The sequence below is a fragment of the Oncorhynchus keta genome, chromosome 12 (genome assembly GCF_023373465.1).
Source record: "Oncorhynchus keta strain PuntledgeMale-10-30-2019 chromosome 12, Oket_V2, whole genome shotgun sequence".
NCBI lineage: Eukaryota > Metazoa > Chordata > Actinopteri > Salmoniformes > Salmonidae > Oncorhynchus > Oncorhynchus keta.
In genome coordinates, this window is record NC_068432.1 from 10,927,119 (window position 1) to 10,945,179 (window position 18,061).

The 18,061-nt window shown below is 42.1% G+C and overlaps 1 protein-coding gene across 5 annotated transcripts; it reads left to right on the forward strand.

Moving 5' to 3' along the window:
- The first annotated feature begins 1,758 nt into the window (after nucleotides 1–1,758).
- alkbh6 (alkB homolog 6) lies at nucleotides 1,759–16,815 on the forward strand. Of its 5 annotated transcripts, none has more exons than XM_035781847.2 (6): nucleotides 1,759–1,949; nucleotides 5,878–5,946; nucleotides 6,053–6,113; nucleotides 6,208–6,359; nucleotides 9,862–9,960; nucleotides 15,970–16,815. In XM_035781847.2, the coding sequence occupies exons 1-6, from the start codon at nucleotides 1,926–1,928 to the stop codon at nucleotides 16,240–16,242; spliced, it is 678 nt and encodes a 225-aa protein (XP_035637740.1). In that variant the 5' UTR covers nucleotides 1,759–1,925; the 3' UTR covers nucleotides 16,243–16,815. The 5 variants fall into 5 exon arrangements, with proteins under 5 accessions (XP_035637740.1, XP_035637739.1, XP_052313682.1 ...); XM_035781846.2 differs by lacking the exon at nucleotides 1,759–1,949 and adding an exon at nucleotides 4,218–4,538; XM_052457722.1 differs by lacking the exon at nucleotides 1,759–1,949 and adding an exon at nucleotides 4,222–4,341.
- Nucleotides 16,816–18,061: the final 1,246 nt, after the last annotated feature.

Sequence of the window (18,061 nt, forward strand, 5' to 3'; positions counted from 1 at the left end):
AGTTCATTAGAGTTATCTGCACCTCAGATTGCAGCTCAAATAAATGTTTCACAGAGTTCAACTAACAGACACATCTCAACATCAACTGTTCAGAGGACACTGCGTGAATCAGGCCTTCATGGACAAATTGCTGCAAAGAAACCACTACTAAAGGACCAATAAGAAGTGTCTTGTCTTTGTGAGATGCAGAGTAGGTGAACGGATGATCTCAGCATGTGTGGTTCCCACCATGAAGTATGGAGGAGGAGGTATGATGGGTGGGGATGCTTTGCTTGTGACGCTGTCAGTGATTTATTTAGAATTCAAGGCACACTTAACCAGCATGGCTTAGGAAGAGTTCAGAAATCAATATTTGGTGGAAGAACCCTGATTTTCAATCACAGCTTTCATGCGTCTTGGCATGCTCTCCACCAGTCTTTCACATTGATGTTTGGTGACTTTATGCAACATCCGGCATAAAAATTCAAGTAGCTCGGCTTTATTTTATGGCTTGTGACCATCCATCTGCCTCTTGATCACATTCCAGAGGTTTTCAATGGGGTTCAGGTCACGAGATTGGGCCAAGCAGTCGATGGCCGATCCTACACCAAATTTCACAGTGAGTGCAAGACCTGGAGAGGCCAACAAGCCACAGTGTCTCGCACCCACTGTGAAATTTGCTGGAGGATCGGTGATGATCTGGGGGTGCTTCAGTAAGGCTGGAATCGGGCAGATTTGTCTCGTGAAGGACGCCTGAATCAAGCCATGAACAAGGTTGTCCTGGAAGAAAACTTGCTTCCTTCTGCTCTGACAATGTTCTCCAACTCTGAGGATTGTTTTTTCCAGCAGGGCAATGTTCCATGCCACACGGCCAGGTCAATCAAGGTATGTATGGAGGACCACCAGATCAAGACCCTGTCATGGCCAGCCCAATCTCCAGACCTGAACCAGGTGAATCCAGGTGAAAGCTATGACCCCTTATTGATGCCACTTGTTAAATCCACTTCAATCAGTGTAGATGAAGGGAAGGAGACAGGTTAAAGAAGATGTTTAAGCCTTGAGATAATTGAGACTTGGATTGTGTATGTGTGCCATTCATAGGGTAATTGGACAAGACAAAATATGTAAGTGCCTTTGAACGGGGTGCTAGGCGCACTGTTTTGAGTGTGTCAAGAACTGCAATGCTGCTGAGTTTTTCTCGCTTAAAAGTTTCCTGTGTGTCTCAAGAATGGTCCACCACCCAAAGGACATCCAGCCAACTTGACACAACTGCAGGAAGCATTGGAGTCAACCCTGATGAATTGAGGCTGTTCTGAGGGCAAAAGGTGGTGCAACTCAATATTAGGAAGGTGTTCATAATTTGTTGTACACTCAGTGTGTGTATATATACATACATAAACTTTAAGAAAATGTTCAGATTGTAAAGAAAATATAAAAAGTACGCAGAAAAGAGAACAAAAAAACACCTAAATAAAAAAATTCAATTATTATGCATTCAGGAGTATTTTTGACATGCCATGGGCCTCCATTGATTTCTTATAATATTTGAGTCTCAGATAGCATAAGCCATGGCAAAATGTTAAGAATTGCAGTAAATTAGCTTTAAAACAGCTAAATCCTGTCACTATGGCCAACAAGGTTGCCTCTACAATTTGCGGTTAGCGACACACCACCGACACACCAAGCCCTATTTTGACCCATAAAAAACCCTGGAAGCAAGTGTGGTGGTACCATATATTTCAAGACATTTCCGGCAAACCTCAGTCTTATCCGGCTTTGTGAAAGCATTTGATCCCCTTTGTGGGAAAAGGTAGTGGTGGACTAGAATGATCAAATCATGTTGTCAAGGTAACAGGTTGTACCGAGAACAATATGTCACACTGGGGATGCTCTTGCAAGGATTAAATCTGTAGCCCTGGCAACTCCTGAACAACTCCAGATCTGCAATGCACCCCCATCAGGATGACCAGGTAAGTGCGAGCTGTGCTGATATTTTTTGATTCAATAAATCACAACGTTTGAAACCCACAGCAAGGTGACTCAGGTCAATGCTGTTGCAAAAAATACTTAGTTCCACTATTGGTGTGATTTCAAACACTAGAACTGCAGCACAGCCCTATTCCTAAAATGGCACTGTCTTGCAACATGGTGAATGAAAAATAAAGGTGGAGACTACTGCAGAATCAAGAGGCATTGAGGCACCCCTTAACATAGCTCCTAATGTAACCATGGAAACCTATATTTCATGGAGTGAATCTCACTGGAGTGGGATTGAATGATTAGATATCTCTGCAGAGCCTTTGTAATACATTTACATGGTTCTTCATAATATACCAAGTCTTATAAAAATGATTAAAACATGAACTACTGTACAGATACTGTAAAGTATCATACTATGATCCCTAATTGTCTTTATACATCCAAACTAGTCTTGAATTTATTCAATCATTTGGATTGTTTAATATGAACTAGCTATGTAAGATTCTCAATATATGATGTGTGTGTGTTGCACATTATGTTAGTTTGGTCAGTTTCAGACAAATCAATAATGAGATTTTTTAAAACACTGTAGTCTCGTAGGTTGGTAACAGCCTAAAACAGACTACAGTATTACACGGAACCACTAGTTTGGGTACCAGCAGAGCGAGGCCCAACACGGCTGAAAACATTTCTCCCTCCAGCAGGTGGCATTGTTTCACCCACAAGCAAGGAGTTTTTGTATGGAGGTCAAATGAGAGAGTGTCGAATTTGTTCAACAAAAAAAAAACGAATGTGAGGTTTCTTTGATAAAATATAATTTTCGTAATGCTTAAATTGTTACGAGTGTACTGATAAGAAGGACACATGACAGCCCGGAAACTTTGAGAAAAAAACACATATTGAAGTTGTCTCGAGATGGCTCTGCATATTCAGGATTTGAGGCTATTAGCATATCATCTCTATCCATTGAATACAAACGGTTGACGTTAATATTCAAAAAAGGATTACAATAATTAAGCAATAAGGCCTGAGGAGGTGTGGTATATGGCCAATATACCACGGCTATGGGCTGTTCTTAAGGGCAATGCGGAGTGCCTGGACACAGCCCTTAGCCGTGCTATATTGTCAATATACAACAAACCCCTGTGCTTTATTGCTATTATAAACTATAAACTGGTTACCAACGTAATTAGAGCAGTAAAAATAAATGTGGTATACGATCTGATATACCATGGCTGTCAGGCAACAAAAATTCAGGGCTTGAACCACCCAGTTTATAATGAGAGTTATACAAAGAGTGGGTCTAATCCTGAATGCCGATTGGTTAAAACCGTGTTTCAACCAGTGTCTATTCCACAAATTACCACCCGCTAAATCTATGACATGAAATGCCTATTTACTCTGTTCCATTTGACCACGCAATCCACTGTCTCATCAACGCAGGCAGGGAAGTTATACACTTGATCTACACATTATCTCACATTTATTTTAGAATAACATTTAGTTTTCAACAGCAGAGAATTGTACAAACCTTGCTGTCTGTTAAAAGTGAGCACATTTTCTATTCCAGGCAAACTCGTGCCTCATTAGCTCATTGTTATGGCTGTATCCAAACAAATGTCACTACAATACAGTTTAAACAAATGCAGCTACTGTTGTTATTCTGTCTGCACTGTTTGACGTGACTGTAAATTAGCCGTAGTTGTCTAGCTAGGAAGTAAGGGATTAGAACGTTGCCAGCCAGTATGACAATGGGACATTTAGAAAGAACTGGGTTTCGTCCATTGATACAGAACAAAAAGACTGACAGGGACGCGTCTCTTGGCAACCAAACCGATAGAAGGAACGACCAAGCGTCTCGTGAAACAACTCTAGATTTGTGTCGGGACTATATCTTGTGGAAGTATGAAATATAATGAATAAAATCAACAACAAAAATGTGAAAATATGTCAATCATGTGTGGGTAACCCGTTGAATAAAAGTGATAATGCTCTCGAAGCCAGTGTTTGGAGGATATATTGGCACGGTTTGCCGGCCCTCGACTTCGTTTTAGGCCTAACAACACCCGTGCCATAATATATCCTCCAAACACTGGCTTCTCGGGCTTTATCGTTTAAGTATCCACCAATCAAAAGAAAAGATGGGCGGGAGCTAGACAGAAATGACCGCATCTCTGAGTGAACCAAGGGCCATCTGCTTTGCGATATACTCCAGTGCAGTAGGTGGCAGTATTGCACTACATATTGATTCTAGTCAACTGTTCAAGGTTTCGAAGAAGATTCTAATAAACGTATCAGGAGAAGTGCTTCGATAACAATTAGCTATCGATGCATCTTGTTTGTCATATCACATGACTTTGTTTTGTGTTCATAGTAGCCACGGTTAAGTATTTTTATATTCAGGGAAAAGGCTGGTATAGGTGCACGTTTGGTTACTGGCTAGCTAGCAAGCTGCTAATTTAGCGCCTTCCAACTATTCACAGCTACGTTTAGCAGGCATTCCATGTCAACTTTCACGAGTAGATATGGAACACCCATGCAGTATTTTTGAGGATTTGGAACGATATGTTGTGAAAGACGTAAGAAAAGCTTTACCACCCCTCTCGTGTACTTCTGGTGTCAGTGTTTGTCAGCTAGTTGAGGGTTAGCCCTTGCGCATGACTCCATTACATTAACGTTACACAAGTCGTTGGGAGAAGGCGTGTTCTTTACGGGGAGTTGTATAAGACTGACGCTCAATCTGATCATTAAGACGCGTCGCTTGCGTTAAGGTGCTTACGCTTCCAGAAACCTTATCTTTCGTATCACCGACAAATAACAATACAATTGTTTTACGTTGATACACGCCATATCCATGTTACTGCGGTTGTTTACGGAAGACAAGAGGCTACCTACCACATGTGCTAATTAGCTATTATCTAGCATGCTCTGAACACCTGTGTGTGAGCATAACTCGAAATGTAGTTTCGTCAGATTGAGGCACCCATAGAGCTGTATAGATCTGTGCAAAAGTATATATTTTTTCCATTTTGAATGATTCTTTGTCGCTGATGAAAGATCAGTTTCTAAAGTCATATCACAAGCGGTGAATATTGACGTTTCTAAACGTTAAAACACAGGGTAGGGATTGTTGTGGGCAAAGCTATTGGCTGAAAACGGTTGTGTTTTCGAGAGCAAGTTGAGGTTGAGCTTCTCTGAATTGAAACATACTGAACAAAAATAAACACAATTTCAAATATTTTGAGTTATTGTTCATATGGCTGGCGTGGTTACACGCGGTCTGTGGTTGTGAGGCCAGGTGGACATGCCTCCGTCATTTTATGGTAGAGAAATTCACATCCAGTTCTCTCTGGCACCAGCTCTGGTGGACATTCCTGCAATCACCATGCAAATTGCGTGCTCCCTCAACTTGACATCTGTGTCATGTGACGAAACTGCACAATTTAAAGTGACCTCTCATTGTCCCCAGGACAAGGTGCACCTGTGTTAATAATCATGCTGTTTAATCATCTTGATATGTCACACCTCTCAGGTGGACGGATTATCTTGGCATTGGAAAAATGCTAACTAATAGGGATGTAAACAAATGTATGCACAAACTTTGAGAGAAATATGCTTTTGTGGGTATTGAAAATTCCAGGGATTTTTATTTCAGCTCATGAAACATTTAACATGTGTTTTAAAAATTGTTCAGTGTAAAAAATGCTATCTAGCTAGATAGGATGCTAATAGATTTAGCAACTTGGTCATTATTTCACTAGCTTGCATGTTATGCTAGCACAGATGAAAGGGAAAACATTATCATATCATTATCATATCTTTGCTACTAACTAGTCTAGCTCTAGGCAGGCATACATTATATGAAAAGGTTAAATGTGCAATGGATATTAATCTGAGTATGGATATTTGCATTTTTAGGCTCCACCAACGGTTTACTACATTCCAGATTTCATAACAGAGGATGAGGAATCTCAACTATTACAACAGGTAATGGAATACAAGGGAAGGGGGTGACAGATGCTCTACACATGTTTAGGTATAACATCAACTAGACATGACATCATGAAATGCCTTTATTCTAATGCTGTTCCAGGTGTATAAGGCACCAAAAACTAAATGGACACAGTTATCCAACAGAAGGCTCCAGAACTGGGGTATGTCAGTGATTTATAACTGAATGTGAGGTGAGCTGGGAATGATACGACTGCTGGGTGAAATGCTATTCTTACGCCTATGTACTTAATACAGGTGGGCTGCCTCGTCCGAAAGGGATGCTTGGAGAGAAGCTTCCTGATTGGCTCCTGAAGTACTGCGAGAGAATATCTGCTCTTGGTGCATTTGCTGGGAAGACTGCCAATCATGTGCTGGTGAATGAATACAAGCCAGGGGAGGGAATAATGGTATGGTCCTCACATCAGCTTCAGTCATTAGCACTGTGTGATAACACCAATATTCTTGTGCACTTTTGTGTGTGTGTGAAAATAAGCATTCAATACATTCCATCGGGTGTGGTACTTCTCTGCTTTTGTGTCATTGTTAATTTTGTACAGTACCAGTCAAAAGTTTGGATATCTACTTTATTTTTACTATTTTATACATCGTAGAATAATAGTGAAGACTTCAAACTATGAAATAACACATATGGAATCATGTAGTGACCAAAAAAGTGTTAAAAACAAATCAAAATATATCTTAGATTCTTCAAAGTAGCCACCCTTTGCCTTGATGACAGCTTTGAACACTCTTGACATTCAATGCTTTTCCAAACGTCTTAAAGGAGTTCTCACATATGCTGAGCGCTTGTTGCCTGCTTTTCCTTCACTCTGCAGTCCTACTCATCCCAAACCATAACCATCTCAATTGGGTTGACGTCAGGTGATTGTGGAGGCCAGGTCATATGATGCAGCACTACATCACTCTCCTTGGTCAAATTGCCCTTACAGTCTGGAGGTGTGTTTTAGGTCATTGTCCTGTTGAAAAACAAATGTTAGTCCCACTAAGCACAAACCAGATGGGATGGCGTATCACTGCATTATGCTGTGGTAGCTGTGCTGGTTAACTGTGCCTTGAATTCTAAATGAATCCATGTCACCAGCAAAGCACCATCACACCACCTCCCCCATGCATCACGGTGGGAACCACACATGCGGAGAGCATCCGTTCACCTACTCTCACAAAGACACATCGGTTGGAACCAAAAATCAACCAACAGATCAAAGGACAGATTTCCTCTTTCTTGGCCCAAGCAAGTCTCTTCTTCTTGTTGGTGTCCTTTAGTTGTTGTTTCTTTGCAGCAATTCAACCATCAAGGCCTGATTCACGCAGTCTCCTCTGAACAGTTGATGTTGAGATGTGTCTATCATCAGAATCCATATATATATTTTTAACCTCAATTTCAACATACTCTCCTCACCCAATACCAATGTGGTATGGATCTGAAATGTTCTATGCTTTAGAACCGGAACCCCCAACAGAAGCTAACTAGCTAGTAGTCAGTTAGCCACTACTAGCGGTTATCAGCTAACCTCAGCCCGGTCAACTCCTGCCAATCTGCACAGCGCTATTCAACCCAGAGCATAAAGGACTGCTTTTTCTCTACCACATCTACGGATTCCTACCGTAAGCTCTGAACCTTTTCACCTGGCTCATCGCAGCTAGCAAGCTGCTATCCGAGAGGCTACTCCTGGCTAACGTCTCTGTCCCGAAGCAAGCACCAGTTACCCTGGAGCTAGCCTCGTGCTAGGCCCATCTCCCAGCTAGCTGAAGAGGTCCATCAGCAACTTCTTGGGCTACAATACCTATTTTGCCAATTGGCTGGAACCCTTTTACTGCCGACACGGAGCCCCGCCGATCCATCAAGATCCTACTGACGTAATCCGCCCGAGGGGGTTTCAACAGGCTCCTCAGTCGCGACGTCCCCTGAAGCCCCACCTGCTAGCCCAGGCCCGCTAGCTGTCTGAATTGCTGTGTCTACAGCTCGCCTAGCTTTTCACTGGACCCTATGATAACTCGGCTACGCATGCCTCTCCCTAAGGGTCAATATGCCTTGTCCATTGCTGTTTTGGTGAGTGATTGTCTTATTTCACTGTAGAGCCTCCAGCCCTGCTCAATATGCCTTAGCAAGCCTTTTTGTTCCACCTCCCACACGTGGTGACCTCATTTGGTTTAAATGATGTCTCTAGAGACAAAACCCCTCTCGTCACTCAATGCCTAGGTTTACCTCTACTGTATTCACATGCCACCATACCCTTGTCTGTACATTATGCCTTGAATCAATTATTCCGCTCCCAGAAACCTGCTCCTTTTACTCTGTTCCGAATGCCCTAGACGACCAGTTCTTATAGCCTTTAGCCGTATCCTTATCCTACTCCTCCTCTGTTCCTCTGGTGATGTAGAGGTTAATCCAGGCCTTGCAGAGCCTAGCTCCACTCCCATTCCCCAGGCGCGCTCATTTGTTGACTTCTGTAACCATAAAAGCCTTGGTTTCATGCATGTTAACATTAGAAGCCTCCTCCCTAAGTTTGTTTTATTCCCTGCTCTAGCACACTGCCAACCCTGTCCTAGCCGTGTCTGAATCCTGGTTTAGGAAGGCCACCAAAAATTCTGACATTTCCATCCCCAAGTACAACATTTTCTGAGAAGATAGAACTGCCAAAGGGGGCGGAGTTGCAATCTACTGCAGAGAGAGCCTGCAGAGTTTTGTCATACTATCCATGTCTGTGCCCAAACAATTTGAGTTTCTACTTTTAAAAATCCACCTTTCCAGAAACAACTCTCTCACTGTTGCCGTTTGTTAAAGACCACCTTCAGCCCCGAGCTGTGCCCCGGGAACCATATGTGAATTGATTGCCCCGCATCTATCTTCAGAGCTTGTACTCTTAGGTGACCTAAACTGGGACATGCTTAACACCCTGGCCATCCTACAGTCTAAGCTAGATGCCCTGACACAAATGATCAAGGAACCTACCAGGTGCAACCCCAAATCTGTAAACATGAGCACCATCATAGATATCATCCTGACCAACCTGCCCTCTAAATATACCTCTACTGTCTTCAACCAGGATCTCGGTAATCACTGCCTGTGTGACCTCCTGACGCAATGTTATCTTTCTGGCTCATTTTTCAAAATAAAAGCCTGAAACTGTGTCTGAAGACTGTTGACGCCTTGAGGAAGCGATAGGAAAATGAATCTGGTTGATATCCCTTTAAATGGAGCAATGGGAGGCTAAGGAACATGGAGTTTTCAAAATAGAAGCCACTTCCTGGTTTGATTTTTCTCAGGGTTCCGCCTGCAACATCAGTTCTGTTGTACTCACAGACAATATTTTGACAGTTTTGGAAACTTTAGTGTTTTCTATCCTAATCTGTCAATTATATGCATATTCTAGCCTCTGGTCCTGAGAAATAGGCTGTTTACTTTGGGAACGTTATTTTTCCAAACATAAAAATAGTGTCCCCCAGCTTCAAGAGATTAACAACTGATTTGCTCAAATGCAGTAAGCAGGAAAGAAATTCCACAAATTAACTTTTAACAAGGCACACATGTTAATTGAAATGCATTCCAGGTGAGTACCTCATGAAGCTGGTTGAGAGAATGCCAAGAGTGTGCAAGGCTGTCAAGACAAAGGGTGACTACTTTGACAAATCTCAACTATAAAATACATTTAGTTTTGTTTAACACTTTTTTTGGTTACTACATGATTCCATGTGATGTGTTAGTTCATAGTTTTGATGTCTTCACTATTATTTTACAATGTAGAAAATAGTGAAAATAAATCAAACCCTTTGAGTGAGTAGGTGTTTCCAAACTTTTCACTGGTACTATATATGACCAGTACCTGGTAGGTGGTGATTTGGCTACTGCTTACTGCATGGGGTTTGGTTGTGTGTGTGTTGTCACAGCCCCATGAGGACGGGCCTCTGTACCATCCCACAGTGACAACCATTAGCCTGGGCTCCCACACATTGCTAGACTTCTACAGGCCCATCAGCACCCAGGAGGTAAGCTCCTAACACAGCACTGTGTCTGCTCTCATTAATAAATATGTGAATAGATGCTAACATGTAATAATAATTCATCTATGGAGCACATTTCACACGCGCAATATACAGATGCAGTGCATTCGGAAAGTATTTGGACCCCTTGACTTTTTCCACATTTTGTTACGTTACAGCCTTCTAAAATGGACTAAATACAAATAATCAGCTCAGGTGCATCTTGTTTCCATTGGTCATCCTTGAGATGTTTCTGCAACTTGATTGGAGTCCACCTGTGATAAATTCAATTCATTGGACAGGATTTGGAAAGGCACACACCTGTCTATATAAGGTCTAGAGGTCGACCAATTATGATTTTTCAACGCCGATACTGATTATTGGAGTACCAACAATAAACACTTTTATTTTAACTTAATATAATACATCAATGAAATCAATTTAGTTTGAAATAAATAATGAAACATGTTAAATTTGGTTTAAAAAATGCAAAAACAAAGTGTTGGGGAAGAATGTAGAAGTGCAATATGTGCCATGTAAAAAAACTAATGCTTAAGTTCCTTGCTCAGAACATGAGAACATGAAAGCTGGTGGTTCCTTTTAACATGAGTCTTCAATATTCCCAGCTAAGAAGTTTTAGGTTGTAGTTATTATAGGACTATTTCTCTCTATACCATTTGTATTTCATATTAGACTATTGGATGTTCTAATACGTACTTTAGTATTGCCAGCCTAATCTCGGGAGTTGATAGGCTTGAAGTCATAAATAGCGCAATGCTTGAAGCATTGAGAAGAGCTGCTGGCAAACGCAGGAAAGTGCTGTTTGAATCAATGCTTACGAGTCTGCTGCTGCTGCCTACCACCGCTCAGTCAGACTGCTCTATTAAATCAAAGACTTAATTATAATATAATAACTCACAGAAATACGAGCCTTAGGTCATTAATATGGTAAAATCTGGAAACTATCATTTTGAAAACAAAATGTTTATTCTTTCAGTGAAATATGGAACCGTTCTGTACTTTATTGACGGGTTGCATCGATCAGTCTAAATATTGCTGTTACATTGTATAACCTTCAATGTTATGTCATAATTATGTACAATTCTGGCAAATTGGTTCGCAACGAGCCAGGCGGCTCAAACTGTTGCATATACCCTGACTCTGCGTGCAATGAACCCATGAGAAGTGACACAATTTCCCTAGCTTAATATTGCCCGCTAACATGAATTTATTTTAACTAAATATGCAGGTTTAAAAAATATCCTGCTGTGTATTGATTTTAAAAAGGCATTGATGTTTATGGTTAGGTACATACGTGCAACAATTGTGCTTTTTTTGCAAATGCGCTTTTGTTAAATCATCCCCTGTTTGACGATGTTGGCTGTCTTTGTTAGGAAGAAATAGTCTTCTGACAGTTCACAACGTGCCAGGCGGCCCAAACTGTTGCATATAACCTGACAGCTTGCACAGAACGCAAGAGAAGTGACACAATTTCCCTTGTTAAAATAAATTAATGTTAGCAGGTAATATTAACTAAATATGCAGGTTTAAAAATATATACTTGTGAATTGATTTGAAGAAAGGCGTTGATGTTTATGGTTAGGTACACATTGGTGCAACGACAGTGCTTTTTTTCCGTGAATGTGCTTGTTAAATCACCTATTTGGTGAAGTAGGCTGTGATTCAATGATAAATTAACAGGCACCGCATTAATTATATGCAACGCAGGACAAGCTAGTTACCCTAGTAATATCATCAACCATGTTTAGTTGATTTTTTTATAAGATACATTTAATTCTAGCAAGCAACTTACCTTGGCTCCTTGCTGCACTCACGTAACAGGTAGTCAGCCTGCCACGCAGTCTCCTCGTGGAGTGCAATGTAATCGGCCATGATCGGTGTCCAAAAAATTATGATTACCGATTTGTTATGACAACTTGAAATCAGCCCTAATTAATCGTCCATTCCGATTAATTGGTCGACCTCTAATAAGGTCCCACAGTTGACTGTGCATGTCGGAGCAAAATCCAAGCCATGAGATCAAACGAGCTCCGAGACAGGATTGTGTTGAGGCACAGATCTGGGGAAGGGTACAAAAAAATGTCTGCATCATTCAAGAACACAGTGGACTCCATCATTCTTTAAAAAAAATATATATATTTTATTTATCCGTTATTTTACCAGGCAAGTTGACTGAGAACACGTTCTCATTTGCAGCAACGACCTGGGGAATAGTTACAAGGGAGAGGAGGAGGATGAATGAGCCAATTGTAAACTGGGGATTATTAGGTGACCGTGATGGTTTTTTGAGGGCCAGATTGGGAATTTAGCCAGGACACCGGGGTTAACACCCCTACTCTTACGATAAGTGCCATGGGATCTTTAATGACCTCAGAGAGTCAGGACACCCGTTTAACGTCCCATCCGAAAGATAGCACCCTACACAGGGCAGTGCCCTGGGGTATTGGGATATTGTTTTAGACCAGAGGAAAAGGTGCCTCCTACTGGCCCTCCAACAACACTTCCAGCAGCATCTGGTCTCACATCCAGGAACTGCCCAGGACCTCGAAGGCCAGCATCCCAGAGTCGCTTCTTCACTGTTGACGTTGAGACTGGTGTTTTGCGGGTATTATTTAATGAAGCTGCCAGTTGAGGACTTGTGAGGCATCTATCTTTAAGGTCAACCCTGTTACGTGAACTGAACTCTTGTTTTAATATGGTGAAATTCTTCCTTTTGGGAAAGAAATTCAACAGAAACCGTCAAAATGTAATGCTCATCATATAGGAGTGGCAGGTAGCTTAGTGGTTATAGCGTTGGACTAGTAACCGAAAGCTTGACAAGGTAAAAAGATCTGTCATTCTGCCCCTGAACAATCAAGTCAAATCAAAGTTTGTTAAATCAAAGTTCACGTGCGCCGAATACAACAGGTGTACTTACAGGCTCTAACAAATAGTGCAAAAAAGGTATTAGGTGAACATCAGGTAAGTAAAGAAATAAAAACAACAGTGAAACGACAGTGAAAAATAACAGTAGTGAGGCTATAAAAGTAACAAGGCTACACACAGACACCGGTTACTTGGGCTGATTGATGTAGTATGTACATGTAGATATGGTTAAAGTGGCTATGCATACATGATGAACAGAGACTAGCAGTAGCAGAAAAGAGGGGTTGTTGGGTGGTGGGACACAATGCAGATAACCCGGTTATCCAATGTGTGGGAACACTGGTTGGTCGGGCCAATTGAGGTAGTATGTACATGAATGTATAGTTAAAGTGACTATGCATATATGATAAGCAGAGAGTCGCATCAACTTAAAAGAGGGATTGGGGGGAACACACAATACAAATACATCGGGTAGCAATTTTAATACCTATTCATGGGGTCTTATGGCTTGGGGGTAAAAAAGGTTGAGATTACTTTTTGTCCTAGACTTGGCACTCTGGCACCGCTTGCCATGCGGTAGTAGAGAGAACAGTCTATGACTGGGTTGGCTGCTTTCTTTGACAATTTTTAGGGCCTCTGACACCGCCTGGTGTAGAGGTCCTGGATGGCAGGCAGCTTTGCCCCAGTGATATACTGGGCCAATAGCACGACCCTCTGTAGTGCCTTGCGGTCGGAGGCTGAGCATTTGCCATACCAGGCAGTGATGCAACCGGTCAGGATGTTCTCGATGTTGCAGCTGTAGAACCTTTTGAGGATCTCAGGACCCATGCCAAATCTTTTTAGTTTCCTGAGGGGGAATAGGCTTTATCATGCCCTCTTCACGACTGTTTTGGTGTGTTTGGACCATTCTAGTTTGTTGGTGATGTGGACACCAAGGAACTCGAAGCTCTCAACCTGCTCCGTTACAGCCCCGTCCATAAGAATGGAGGCGTACTTGGTCCTCCTTTTCCTGTAGTCCACAATCATCTCTTTAGTCTTGGTTACGTTGAGGGTTAGGTTGTTATTCTGGCACCACCCGGCCAGGTCTCTGACCACCTCCCTATAGGCTGTCTCCATCGTTATCGGTGATCAGGCCTACCACTGTTGTGTCATCTGCAAACTTAATGATGGTGTTGGGAGTCGTGCCTGGCCATGCAGTCGTGGGTGAACAGGGAGTACAGGAGAGGACTGAGCACACACCCCTGGGGGTGACCCGTCAGGAAGTCCAGGATCCAGTTGCAGAGGGAGGTGTTTAGTCCCAGGATCCTTAGCTTAGTGATGATCTTTGAGGGTACTCAGGTGTTGAACGCTGAGTTGTAGTCAATGAATAGCATTCTCACATAAGTGTTTCTTTTGTCCAGATGGAAAGGGGCAGTGTGGAGTGCAATAGAGATTGCATCATCTGTGGATCTGTTTGGGCGGTATGCAAATTGGAGTGGGTCTAAGGTTTCTGGGATAAGGGTGTTGTGAGCCATTACCAGCCTTTCAATGCACTTCATGGCTAACGACTTGAGTGCTATGGGACTGTAGTCATTTAGGCAGGTTGCCTTCGTGTTCTTGGGCACAGGGACTATGGTGGTTGAAACATGTTGGTATTACAGACTCAATTCGGGACATGTTGAAAATGTCAGTGAAGACACCTGCCAGTTGGTCAGCACACGTCCTGGTAATCCGTCTGTCTCCGCAGCCTTGTGAATGTTGACTTGTTTAAAGGTCTTATTCACGTCGGCTTCGGCGAGCGTGACCACACAGTCGTCTGGGAACAGCTGATGCTTTCATGCATGCCTCAGTGTTGCTTGCCTCGAAGCGAGCATAGAAGTGATTAAGCTCGTGTCACTGGGCAGCTCGTGGCCTGTGCTTCCCTTTGTAGTCTGTAATCGTTGGCAAGCCCTGCCACATAAGATGAGCGTCGGAGCCGGTGTAGTATGAATCAATCTTAGCCCTGTATTGACGCTTTGCCTGTATATGGTTCGTCGCAGGGCATAGCAGGATTTCTTATAATCTTCCGGGTTAGAGTCCCGCTCCTTGAAAGCAGCAGCTCTACCCTTTAGCTCAGTGCTAATTTTGCATATAATCCATGGCTTCTGGTTGGGATATGTACAGTCACTGTGGGGAGGACTTCCTCGATGCACTTATTGATACAGCCAGTGACATTTGTGGTGTACTCAATGCCATCGGAAGAATCCCGGAATATGTTCCAGTCTGTGGAAGCAAAACAGTCTTGTAGTTTAGCATCTGCTTCATCTTACCACTTTTTTATAGACCGAGTCACTGGTGATTCCTGCTTTAATTTTTGCTTGTAAGCAGGAATCAGGAGGATAGGGTTGTGGTCGGATTTACCAAATGGAGGGAGAGCTTTGTACGCTTCTCTGTGTGTGGAGTACAGGTGAACTAGACTTTTTTTCCCCTCTGGTTGCACATTTAACATGTTGATAGAAATGAGGTTGAACTGATTTAAGTTTCCATGCATTAGTCTCCGGCCACTAGGAGCGCCGCCTCTCGGTGAGTGGTTTCCTGTTTGCTTATTTCCAAGGCAGTTAACCCACTGTTCCTTCATTGAAAATAATGTATTTTTCTTAACTGACTTGCCTAGTTAAATAAGGGTTAAATAAAAAATTGAGTAAAAGCAGGTGAGCTGGTTTTCTTTTTGGACAGTTTCTTGTGTTTTGTATTGGAAAACTGAGCGGTTCGAGCATAACACATCAACCCTGTTATCTATCCATGGATAGACAGGCTAGAAATGTTTTAACAATGACATGTTTGGGGGTGAAGAGCGCGTTCAATTTCCACTCGCTGTTGCACACAACAAGATTCTAGTCCCCATGTCATAAAGGGATTAATGGCTGATTTTTAAGAATAAATTGTCAACCCTGTTACTTTATTTGGCACTCAATAGACTCTTACTATAGTTTATTTAACATCTTAAAAAGGGAACTTGTTTTTATGAAGTTGAACATGTGCTCTTCTTGACAATGTTATGAGGTGATTTATTATAATAATTTACACTACTCAAAATAAGTTACACTTCTCAAAAGGCACCGAATTGGTGGAACTTGTTTACTAACGTCTTGTCACTCACTTCATCCCCAGCTGGATGAGGTGCCACAGACTGAGGAGAGCCGCTACCTCCTGTCTCTGCTGGTGCGGCCGCGGAGCCTCCTCATCCTCCAGGACGACATGTACGAGCGCCTCCTCCACGGCATCCAGGGGACGCACCACGACTCCCTCACTGAAAGGGTGGCCAACCTGCTCACTACCGGGGTCCTGCCAGGGGCCACATTAACCCGAGGCACCAGGGTGTCCCTCACCGTGCGTCACGTGCCCATAGTCATGAGGGCCAATCTGCTCCTGGGCAGGAAATGACAAGAGGAAGTGACATTTGAGGACTTGGGAAAAAATTGACACCATGATACAGACTGACTTGATTATGTCATTCATTGTCTGCCAAGGAAAAGTTTAAATGGGATCCTTGGGATGTCCCAAATTTCAAACGGGTAGGGTTGTTGCAGTGGATATATTACCGCCACACTGGCAGTCATTAGTCATGGCTGCAGTAAAGATCCACATGACAACGGTCACGGTAATCTCCTCTGTGTTCTGGACATGCGTTGGTAGCAGGGCCTTAAATGTGTAATTCACTATCCACGTTGGCAGGTGGTAATACTCAGGGCTCTACAGTGTGAGCATTTCATAAAAATAGTCAATGGGCACAAGTGCCAGTTGTGATTTATACCAAAATAAATGCCATTTTGTTTTATATATGGTAATGCACAATGAAATCTGAATCCTGACGTTATAGCTATCCCACCTCGCACAGCAATGCTGCCTGTCTAGGGGGCTATGAGCACCATGTGTGAAGTGCTAAAAGGTTTGTTTTTAGAAGCAATGCGCACAGGAATAAAAGTTGGTCTAATTTACTCAATTTGACTACAGTGAGACGGTCCCCGTTTTTCTTGGCTTTTGACATTGTTTTGTTCACAAACAAGGTTTCTTTTTAATGTTGGAGTTTACTTCCACTGCTAGCAAAAACAGACATTGTCGGATTCTACTAGTGAGATTCTCACAGGCACACATGACTTGAGTGGCCCTGTTACCAAGGTAACCTTAAATGGGCAGCAGAATTATTTTCTGTTATTTTGGTTCAAAGGTCACAGAATATTAACTCAGTCAATATATATCATTCTTACTAGTAATACATTTGTTTTAGAAACATTACTAAGCATGCTCATAGTTTTTTTGTGTGTAATTATGCAAAGCTATATTTTGTCTGGTCAAAAATGTGAGTGGCTAGTAGATTTAAAAATAATAATATTTATACCTGCCACAGTGGCTGGTATACAGAAAAGTTTGTTTTAGGCCCTGGTTGGTAGTACCCAAATTGCTACGGACCTTCAGGTCACCAATGGCCTGGTACTCAGGGCTCTATTGTCCTTCTAACCACTCTGACATCTGTAAATGCAGTTGAAAATCACAAACACTTATCTTCAAAACAGTATTGTGCTTTTAAAACTCACCTCAGTGTGATGATCAAGAAAGAATTTCAACAACAGGTTGAAACTGAGTGGAAAACATGGTCGTCGTTTCAAAGCCCAACACAATGAAATGGACAGCACTTTCTAAGGTGATGATTAATTCAAAGCATACATACACATATTCGAGCTTACGCATATATGCAAGGCTAAAAAGGTTTAAAAGACTAATTAAAATTATTGTGCCGTTATACAATATATAGCCTACCACATATTATGCATGGCAGAAAAACATAAAACAAAACTGATTTCAGATGTAATTGGTCTAGCCTACACTTCAAAATTAAACCAATTCTAGTAATTGCCTTTTGAGTGTGGACTGTATTATTATGCATACTGGATGGACTGGTTGCCTTGTGCTACACGCCAAACTTTGTCCATGAGTCTAGGAGAGAACGTATAGGCTTAGGCGATGCTGTTGGTTCATTGATTGTGCAGGCTTACGGAGTGAGCCTACAATTATAGTGATGTTGTATTTGATTTTTGAAAAACCTAGTGCATTCTTTATATTTTCATTAGGCTTACACATGACCGTTTAGCTATACAGAATCTCACCACTACAACTCTTCTCTCCTTCATTCCTTTCTCGGTCATGCAGAGAGAGGGGCTGTCAACGGTTGAATTAAATGTTTTGTTGTGAATACATGTTCGTA

Excerpts from the sequence above, each read along its gene's own strand:
- alkbh6 (XM_035781846.2), top strand. The coding sequence starts at position 4,485 with ATGGAACACCCATGCAGTATTTTTGAGGATTTGGAACGATATGTTGTG. Across the intron at positions 6,114-6,207 it reads CAGAAGGCTCCAGAACTGGG|GTGGGCTGCCTCGTCCGAAA; the intron begins GTATGTCAGTGA and ends TACTTAATACAG. Across the intron at positions 9,961-15,969 it reads GGCCCATCAGCACCCAGGAG|CTGGATGAGGTGCCACAGAC; the intron begins GTAAGCTCCTAA and ends CTTCATCCCCAG.